This window comes from Etheostoma spectabile, chromosome 21 (genome assembly GCF_008692095.1).
Source record: "Etheostoma spectabile isolate EspeVRDwgs_2016 chromosome 21, UIUC_Espe_1.0, whole genome shotgun sequence".
NCBI classification, from domain to species: domain Eukaryota; kingdom Metazoa; phylum Chordata; class Actinopteri; order Perciformes; family Percidae; genus Etheostoma; species Etheostoma spectabile.
Window position 1 is genome coordinate 21,313,725 of NC_045753.1, and position 10,158 is coordinate 21,323,882.

The 10,158-nt window shown below is 39.9% G+C and overlaps 2 protein-coding genes across 5 annotated transcripts; both read right to left on the minus strand.

Moving 5' to 3' along the window:
* Window positions 1-6: 6 nt before the first annotated feature.
* Window positions 7-1,218, minus strand: crp1 (C-reactive protein 1). The gene is made up of 3 exons (XM_032502271.1): window positions 991-1,218; window positions 777-855; window positions 7-675 (listed from the first exon to the last, which is right to left on the minus strand). The coding sequence occupies exons 1-3, from the start codon at window positions 991-993 to the stop codon at window positions 65-67; spliced, it is 693 nt and encodes a 230-aa protein (XP_032358162.1). The 5' UTR covers window positions 994-1,218; the 3' UTR covers window positions 7-64.
* A 916-nt stretch (window positions 1,219-2,134) lies between these two features.
* Window positions 2,135-9,808, minus strand: stub1 (STIP1 homology and U-Box containing protein 1). Of its 4 annotated transcripts, none has more exons than XM_032502267.1 (8): window positions 9,660-9,808; window positions 8,645-8,870; window positions 8,257-8,455; window positions 7,623-7,788; window positions 7,395-7,470; window positions 7,197-7,253; window positions 4,729-4,845; window positions 2,135-4,042 (listed from the first exon to the last, which is right to left on the minus strand). In XM_032502267.1, the coding sequence occupies exons 2-8, from the start codon at window positions 8,756-8,758 to the stop codon at window positions 3,917-3,919; spliced, it is 855 nt and encodes a 284-aa protein (XP_032358158.1). In that variant the 5' UTR covers window positions 8,759-8,870; window positions 9,660-9,808; the 3' UTR covers window positions 2,135-3,916. The 4 variants fall into 4 exon arrangements, with proteins under 4 accessions (XP_032358158.1, XP_032358161.1, XP_032358159.1 ...); XM_032502270.1 differs by having other exon boundaries at window positions 8,645-8,856; window positions 9,660-9,797; XM_032502268.1 differs by having other exon boundaries at window positions 9,530-9,797.
* Window positions 9,809-10,158: the final 350 nt, after the last annotated feature.

Consider the following 10,158-nt stretch of genomic DNA (forward strand, 5'->3'; position numbering starts at 1 on the left):
CACATATCAGTATGAGTCCAACACAGACCTCTAAATCCCTCTCTGCATTCGACTCCACATCGAGTCAGTCATCATCCACCACCATCACGTTACCATTCAGCTCATACTCCATATTGCCCCAGTCAAAGATGTTACCCTTAGGGACCTTGTGCCCGTAATGCCAGGCCTGGATCATGCTCCTGGAGAGCACAAAGTCCCACATATTCAGATCTGTTATCTCCCCTACAAAGCTCTGCACGGCCTCCAAACCTCCCAGGTGTTTGTCTGGGTCCTGGCCCAGGAGGACGGTGCCTTTTGGACGGATGCTGTGCCCAGGTTTGTAGACCTGGTAGGTGCTGCGTTTCCCTTCCACCCAGAAAGCAGTGAGGCCTGTACGAGACTCCCAGGTCAGGCAGAGGCTGGTGCGGAAGGTGGTGAGGGGCGGCAGGTGGAAGAAGGTGCCGTCACCGCTCATATAAAAGGAGATGCGCCCGTCCTGCTCACGCCACACGTTGAGCTCGTCATAGTCGGTGGTGCGGTAGGCGAACAGGATAATCTGACGTTCTTCCGGCAGCTCAGTGGCCACACGCATGCAGAGAGTGAAGGCCCTCAGCCCCATCTCCTTCTGCGGGATCAGGGCCACGAAGCTAAAGTCTGTCTCATAAGGAAACACCAGGACTTTATCGTTCAGACCCACTGGAGCAACACAAACAGGAAAGATAGAGTTAAAAACACTAAACAACATATGGTGTACATCTGAAGATGAAGCAAAAATGCAAATTCTGTTAAATTCCTACCTTGGGTGGCTGAGGAGAGTGTCAGAGACCATCCAAAGACACCAAGTACACTCACAACAAACCTTACAGTGTTGACACTCTGTAAACACACACACAAGACATCCCTTGTACTCTGAGAATATCCTAAAAGGAAGTTCTATGCATCTTTGAACATATCTGTCACATCATAGAGCAAATGATTTGAGAAGTTAGAAGAGGGAACAGCTTTTCTCACCATTTTGATGTTGTTTAGTTGTCACTCGACGTTGCTTACTCAGTCCCACTTGCTGATGCCCCGTGCCCAGTCCTCTTCCCTCCTAGCACAGGCCATGACGTCAGCTCTTCAACGGATGCTCTGACAATAGGCCTGGTGTGTGAAGGCAGGGGGGGTCTTTTTACATGTGACTGATGAAAACACACATTAGTGCACCTATGTGTATGTGTGTGTCCAAATCACTAACACAGGGTTCACATAAAAGTGAAACCTTTTTGTCAGAGCTGTTCTTACCTATTTAACAGACAGAAGGGACAATGAGACTTATTGTCAATACTGACACTTTAAATATGCAGATTATCATATACATTTCTAACAGTGTCACTTAGTCATACCAGTGCATAAAACAACAGAAACATCTGCAGCAAACATTAACCATTTATCCTTGATCAATCCTTGAAACCACTGATACATTGGCTTCATGCTGTACAACTTGACTTGTGTTGGATTTTTGAGGTCAATAATAATCATATTTATTTAAAAAATAAATAATGATAGCAGCTGACATTTTAAAATAAATGCAAAAAATAAAAACTTTTTTTTTTTTTTAAGAATGTGACCAAGACAAATTCCTCTCTGGTAGCCAAACTACAGTATGCAACGATGATACTGTTATTAATTTGTTGAAATAGCTGCAGTAAGTAAGCTAATATCAGCCAATATATAATAATATAATAAAACATATCAGTCTGGCTGATTAATCAATCAAGCTCAGATACAGGTGTCATGTCTGCTTTCATGAAGATCTGACAATCAGAATCTAATGTGTTTGTTTTAAAAAAAACATACAGCAACTTAAAGAGGTTTAAGAGGCTAGACAGTCGCTATATGAATTACATTCACTCGACAGGTATGCATTACGGCAGGGGGAAACGTGAAATAACTCAATACCAGTTAATGGGACATTTTATGTGTAACACACTACAGACTCAAAAATTGTCATTAAGTTAAAAGAAAAATAATAGCATTTATCCCCCATGCCTCGTCACAGATTGTCCTGCAAAGCTGTATTTCCTTTTGTAGTACAGCTGCAATATTGGCCATGTGTTGGAAACCATTTGATTCCTATTAGTTCTTTTTTAATGAGCAGCAGTACAGATGTATCCATACTTGGTATCTCTTTAATGATAATCTAGTGTCACAACAAAATTCAAAGTTCACCGTTTAATGGGGACAAATGAAATCTTAACCAGGCATTTATGTTATCAACATATCTACATTTAATACATTTTCTCAAGCACTAGGATTTCAAGAAAAAAAAAGCAACCCTATTTTGTCAAGAAATTAAATCTGAGATACACAAGCAAATTATTTACACTGCCTGCACCCCAACCCCTAACAGGCTTAATTCACCACAGACGCACATTCGGCTAAAAGAAAGGTAAACCAATAGCACTGAAATGAAAATGTGTGCTTACAGTGTGCATGTGAGCCAGCACCCAAAAAAAATTTGGACTGAGGTATTGATGAGAAAAGATGGATTTCTTCCAGCATTTCTAACATGGAGGAGGTTGGTACAGTGATGCTAGCGATCCTCAAAGGCCTGCAACAAAAACTTCAGTCTCACACTGATGATTGGTTTACATAAGCTGTTGCAGCCATTTTCTTCCTAACTGTGACACTAAGGAGAAGGTGAGGAAAATGAACAATGAAAACCGTCCTCTTACCTTTGAAAAGAAAAAGAAAATGCATTTCATGCTTAATGATGATTGCAGGCCAACAGCACAAGCCAAACACAATGTCCAAGCACATTTTTTTGTTTCTATGAACGACACGGACCATTCTCCAAAGCAGGTTTTTAGCATCAACCCCAAACAGCTAATGTGATCAATCAATACTCAAACATTTTCAATTAATATCCAGCAATGTGAAAACCTTTTTGGTATGTGGTGGTTTTCAATTTGTTTTCTGCATCCAGTTGAAGGCCTTGCTTCTCTTGAAAACTCTGTAATGTCCTGATAAAAAACATTTTTTGAATTACTGCAGGTTAAGCCTAAACCTAAAAAGTTCATTAAGTATACATTTAAATTGTCTGTAATGGGGTGCGATTGATATGCAAAAGAAAACAAAAAAAACTAACAATCTACTCAAAATCTTACAGTATGGTGAAATGGGTGGGTATGGTTGGAGCGCCACCTGGAGGTGGAGACGGAACTTTATTCCCTACAACTATTTATTAATTATCAAATATTACAATCATGTAAAACTTGCATACAAACTAGTCATCGTTGAGAACATGTTTTTGGCATTTTACGTACCACTTCAGCAAATAGCAAGTACATTAAGAAGTGGGCAAACGCTTCAATGTTTAACGAAAGAAATAATTAAGAAATACTAGAGTCAATGCCAAATACAAGGCCAATCTAATGTAATCAACCACCATTTGTAATTATTATTTTTTTGTTTTTTTATTGGTGGTTTTGTGAAACACTGGAGTGCAATGCTGATGCTTTCCAAGGATTCTGGCACTCAGAGAAAGAGAGAGGCAGAGTAGGGAGTGAGCAAGAGAGACCTGAGAACGTGGCCCCTTATTTTCAGTAAAGAAGGGAGTCAGGTTTGAGACACTTGATACAACATGACAGAAGAGGAAGTAAGGAGAAAGGATAGAAAGAGCAGAATAAAAGGGGTTTTAAAGGGAGCAGCAGGCCATGAACATCGAGCCTCAGAAGGTAGGAGCGGAGACTTTTACAGCAAAGATAAAATGTGGGGAGGAAGAGGCAGACCGAAAGACATGGCTCCCATGTGGCAGTCCATAGTGTGGCTTTTCCTGCTTGTGTAAAGTACATATCCAGGAAGGGGGTGATCTGTTCTCTATAGTCTTGTGTAATCCCGGTTTTGTGTTGAGTACTGGGGTATGATGGAGAGATAGGGGGAGGTGAGGGTCCCTTTAGTAGTCCTCCACCCAGCCGTTCTCCTGGATAAAGGCATCAATCACTTCCTTCATAGCCAGGTTGGGGATCAGCTGGTCCTGGGTCAGGGGACTCCTGGTGACTGGGTCAAAATGACCCACTCGCTGCAGAGAGAGCAGGTTAATGATAGTGTTAGCCTCTGTGGTTGTATTTTATACATAAATAAGCAAATAAGACCATTTTATTTGGGTACAACCACACCCAAAATACAATGTTTCATTTAAGTTTACAATCTGCAAGTCACATGTGAAGCAGGGCTTGTAAAACAATGTCATATGGGCTCACAAGAACAGGGAGCAAATAATGGCTACTGTTGAATCTTATCAGCAAGTGAAAACTTCATTTTCAAAATGTATCAACTACTGAATATATTGAACTTTAAATACCACTGAATTTGTAGCACTGAGATATTTTACTTTAAAAACCACACATTTGAAATCATGTGATCTTGATTCCCCTCTATTTTTCAAAGTAAAATATTTTGGTGCCATTTCAGTGGAATTGGAAGGCGATTCCATACAAGACGCTTGTTAAATAGATAGATCTAAGAAATGCAGTTCATACAAACCACTTTTGAATCAGCTTTATGTGAAAATTACAGAATTGTGAGATTGGGCACGCAGGGTTGGCATTGTGTACAATACGAGAGACACCTAAACAAGCTTATCAGAAGCAGAAATTAGCCAGAGTAAATACATTACTAAACAGTATTCTAACAGATTGGAGCCGTTACTGTGTTCTTTGCTGATTTTGTCTGACTTTTTTTTTTTTACTCCGACCATGGTTTTACCTGTAGGTGCTCTTCAATGTCCTTGCGATCATAGGTGATCCCACTGGGTGTGATGCAGGGCTCCCTCATCAGCTCAAAACTGATCTTTCCACACAAGTAATCTGGGATCTCCCGCTTCTGAAGAGACAAAAAAAAAAGCAGCAAGAGTCACACTGATGTAACGCTAAGAGATATATGGATATGAAATCAGAATTGCTAGCATAACACTTTGATTTGATATAGTTGAATCTCGTCTTTTCCTAGTCTTACAGTGCTGATTACAGTTTAACGTCAAACCGCTGATTGCAAATACTATCTACATTAACATCCTCCAAAACCACATTACCCAGTCCAAGTTTAGATAATAATACATGCAAGCACTGCTCAATGCTCATACTGAAAATCTCAAATTTTCACGGATTTTACAGTTTTTCCTCAATTGCTTTGGCACAATCATCGAATGATTATTAAACTTTGTCAAACTATTTGCCTATTTAATGAACATTAGGTCAGTTGTTCCCATGGCTACAGTCATTTATCATTGCTTTGGCACAAAATGCATTGCGTAAGCCTTGCAGATCAAAATAGTTTGCATTCGTTTGCTATTGAATCATATTTCTCTCAAATGCAATTACACACATTGGGCAAATCCCTACATGCAAAATAGAGCAACCAACAATCACAATAACCTGCCACACATATAAGATACATAATAAGTATGTGGTACTGTTGTAGAAGTTGTCAGATGTCTTTAGGCTACATGATGAACAATCCAACTTTCTCACAATTTAGAGAACCCAAAGCAAACAGGTGACAGATGAGGATATCACTGCAGATTGTTGTATGGGATTGCATTGCAAGAAATGGAATCAGGTGTGATGTCGATAAAATGTTGTGGCCAGACAGAGAGGAGAGATTGGATGACCTATGAGGATGAAACATTTGCAGCAAATTTTCTTTTTTCTTGCACATTTTGTACAGTATTTCCTGATTATTATGTTGCTGTATATCTTTTTTCTATGCAAGCTTTCTTTGTGTATTTGTGGTAGGCTGGTGTGTACATACAATAATAAAAGTATAGTGTGTGGCATGGCTGATATCAGTAATCTTCAGCTGTCACAGAGCGTAACTATCACGCTTTTCAGAGTAAACTGTCCTTTTGGTCTTGGTCTAAGCAATGTCAAAGGAACTTTTTGTTTTGATGGCAATGATGTATTCATTGATGGATTTCTTTACATTTGAAACAGGAGCTCATTATTTTGATTGAGTAATCACCTTTTGCTGGTCACATAGAGTGATGTGCTGAATGTACCACATGGTGTGAGGATTGTACAGAGTTTTGAAAATTGTGTTTGTTTCAGTAAATGTGCCAAATCTAATGAGGAAGGAAGGAAGTATTACAAGTTGGTTTGTAATAAAGTAAACAAGCCAAGTCAGACTTCTGAGCTAATGCATGCAAAACTCCAAAAACACGTAGGCTCCGTGATCTCAACCAGCATGAACCAAGACAGCACACACTTTATTAACTTCCATAGTAGTAACAGCGGCACATAACGCTAGCGTCACTTCTTCAGTTTCTATCCATCACAATAAAAGCCCAACTTAAATTCACTCAAAGTCTTTTGCTAAGAGAAAACTCAATAACAAAGCTTAAACAACAACGACATTTTTTACTGACATTAGATTACAAAAAAAACTGCTATTGATGTTTTTTCCTTTTGAACCAGTGTATTTCGCCTGTGTTTGTGAACACCCAGGACCCAAGAAAGCGCAGTGTAAGTGTAAAGTTGATGAAATGAGCGGTTCTCAAGAAATCTGCAAGCAGCATTACCACCGGCTAAGCAATCGGCCCGTTTCAAACCGGCATGTTTTAACGGGCACTGCACTACTACAAGACAATCACTCTGTTGGCAGTATGTGTGCTGTCATTTCAACTGACAATTACATGACCACTAACTCAGTTCAGTCAACAACTATCTATAGCAAGGATAATAATTTGGCAAACATATAGTGACGGTTACCATAGAAACAGCTTGGGCTGGAAAAAGGACATAACTATCTGTCCTTTACAGATTAGCAATTACAAACAATGGTAGCAGATAACTGAAGTATTCAACACAGGAAAATGCAGAAAGAATGTCCACACTCTAAAAAACTACACACAAATCTGAACGTGAGCTTGAGTCTATTTCTGTTGTTGCTATGTCAACAATCAAAGAAGATGGTGCGAAGTAGGTGTGTACTGTTAGCTAAGATGAATTTGTGTGGGTGAATGCGATTAGTGTGTGCCTGTCTGTCTGATAGCCTTGGATGATGGTGACCTATCCAGGATGTTTCCCTGCTTTTTGCCCAATGCATGCTGGGATAAGCTCCAGTCCTACTAAAACAGTAATAAGTGGGTATGAGAAATGACTGATGAATTAACTAATACAATTGTAAACTATTACATGCTCAATTGACAGTAATAATGACTTCATTTTCATACTCACTTTTCTTTTCTCATCCACTTGAGAGAAGAGCTCATCCATGTCCATAAGAAACTTGTCCTAAGTAGGTCACAATTCCATGTTACCCTTCATATTCTTGAATATACATATAGTTACAGTTACATATATAAAAGTACCATATTTGATAATTAAAAGCATGACAACCAAGTAAGTCCAAAACATATATATATAAAAACGTACATGTTTTGATGAAATCTTGGCAGCATCGCCTCCATTTTGATTGTCGTCCTGTTTCTCTTTGTATTCTTCAAGTTCTCTGCATAAACAAAAAGTTATTATAAATTACCTCCATCATCCAAGACAAAATAATAATGATACCCACATGCCAGAATCACTCCAGTGATTCAAGAGATCATTACCACACAAAGACAGCACTCTGGATATTTGACTGCTTCCGCACATTCTCACCTTTCCTTCTCAGCAAGTATGAGTTTGGTCAGATAGGCATGCAACTCGTTCTCCTGGTTGATGCGCTTGTCCTCAATGCTATTCCAACGTTTCTTTTTTGCAATGCGCAAGGCACTGGGGATGTCATCTCCAAAGTTCAGCCTCTGTTCTTTTGCCAGATTATAAGCTGTAGAAAACATCATGACAGAAACACTGCTTCATTATTAAAGAGTTACCCACAGTTTTCTTTCCTTCTGGCATCTCGTTTAGATATATAAAATATTCCATTCCTTTCACTGTTGAATACTATATTTAAAATGATAGAAACCCTGACAAAGCATACAGTAAGACATCCCTGCAAACATATGCCATCCCCACAAAGTGCCTCATATTTAAAAGGAAAGATGCACATGGACTTAAAAATAAAGGAGGAAGTACATGAAAACATATGCCATGCCCACAAAGTGCCTCATAGCAGAAGCGCAGATATAAGAGTCATTATACCACTAGAAATTTAATAAGAAAGATGCACATGGACTTAAAAATAAACGAGGAAGTACATGAGTAACACTGTGCAATTTATGAGCAAGCTGCTTTTACACAGTACCACAAAGCTTTGCACAGGCATCACTATCTTATAGTAGTTTGCTCTGACCTTTCTGCAGGTTGCCGATGGCCTCATCATAGTTCTCCAGCTCCAGGTGACACTGGCCCAGGAAGAAGTGGGCCTTGACAGACTGGCTGTCCAGCTCAAGCGCATGCTTGCAATCTGCCAGAGCCTTGTCATGCTGCTGCAGCTTCACATGGCAGAGAGCCCTGTTGGTGTAGTACACTGCCACCGATGGATTACGGTTCTGGGAGACAGGAAATACCAGACAATACACATGCACTGTAACATCATGGCACAGTAGACTAGGCTTCACAAGTAAATTCATTCATTTGATTTCTCTAACAAGGACAAGACTATGTTTTAATGTGTTTTAGTACATTGAAGATGCCAGTCCGCCATTGGTAGTATTTATTTTACAATGACGGTTACTTACAATAGCTTTACTGTAACATGTGGCAGCCTCCTGGTACTTGCGGCAGAGGAACAGTCGGTTCCCCTGCTCCTTCAGCTCCTGCGCGGTGGAACTCTTCTCTGGGCTGCCGGCCATCTTCTCCACCGGCTCTGCGGGGCCCGCCTCGCCCTGCTTCCCTATCCTGTTCCCCGTCTCTTCGGCTGGCTGACAGGTCCAAGAATGCCCTGTCCTTCCTGAATTTCACAAACTAGATCAGAAGACAATGTGCATGTAACGTTATGTCAACATTTACCGCGTGTATTCACTGCAATACACCTGCAATGCGCGTCTTGTGCGAATTAGGTGCAGTCCTTGATGCCACCCAAAAGGAATTCGTTTAATTCGCTGACTGTGCACACAGCTGAAAAATACAGCGAGGTGGCTAGACTGCCGGCGAATTAACTATTCATGTGGCGGACATCAGTGGTGACTAAATTAGCAGCACAGCTAGCATGCCATTAGAAAGCATTTTACTGTACTCTCACGGTCCCTACCGTTGGTGCAAGGCTATTAACTTAGCTACACCACTGGTATACAAGACAGTTAGCTAGAGGTTGTAAACAAATAATGTTATAATTATTATTGGCTAACTAACATTTGAGATACAGTTGTTGTTGCAGCAGCAGGCGTAGAGACAGAGTGAGAATGTCGTTAATTTTAGTTACCAGCAAACAAGAGATCGGTGCTTAGCTAGCTAGTTAACGTTAGCTAAACTAGCATAGTAAGCTATGTTGTCGATTTACGCCGGTCGGGCGTTTGACTAGTAAGAATAGTTTTGTTAGCTTGGCTTTATTACCTACTGTGGCTAAAAAAATCAGCAACTATTTGGACAATAGGTATTGTAGTCCTGAAAAATCTCACATTTACCTGAACACCGCTAAGCAACCTCAGAAAACAGAAATTAGCTAATGCTAGGTTCGCTTGTCTGCTACACAGCCTATTGGCATCTATGTCTGCTACTTTCATGCAAGTTAGGGTTTAGTTAGCCACTCTTTACCTTATATAAATAATCTTACATCCAGGTGAAACAGATTTTATATGATTTGATATCTTAAACGATATTTTTTCCCCATACGAGCTGTCATGACAGGTTGTTGTTATGCTGACGTCAAACGCTTACGCGACGTCGACGGAAGCCGAACATACTTTTTTTTTCCCGTTACACTGTACAGCAATCTTCCAGAATAAAATAGACACTGAAGGCAAATCGCATCCTACCCCCTAGAATAATCTTTTCTTTCCTAGGGAATATAAATAGAGTGAACATAAAATTCATTTCAGTGTCTTTGATTGAGCACAAAACGTGTAAAAAGTTATTTCATTATAAATCATTTGATGTAGCTAATGATAATGCTCCCATGTGAATAAACTAGAAAAACATCACAACAGAGGTATCGCCAGCAGATGGCGCTCTACAACCAAAGTTTCATCTTAACCTCAAAACTGACACTAGTGCAGATAGATAGATAGATAGATAGATAGATAGATAGATAGAT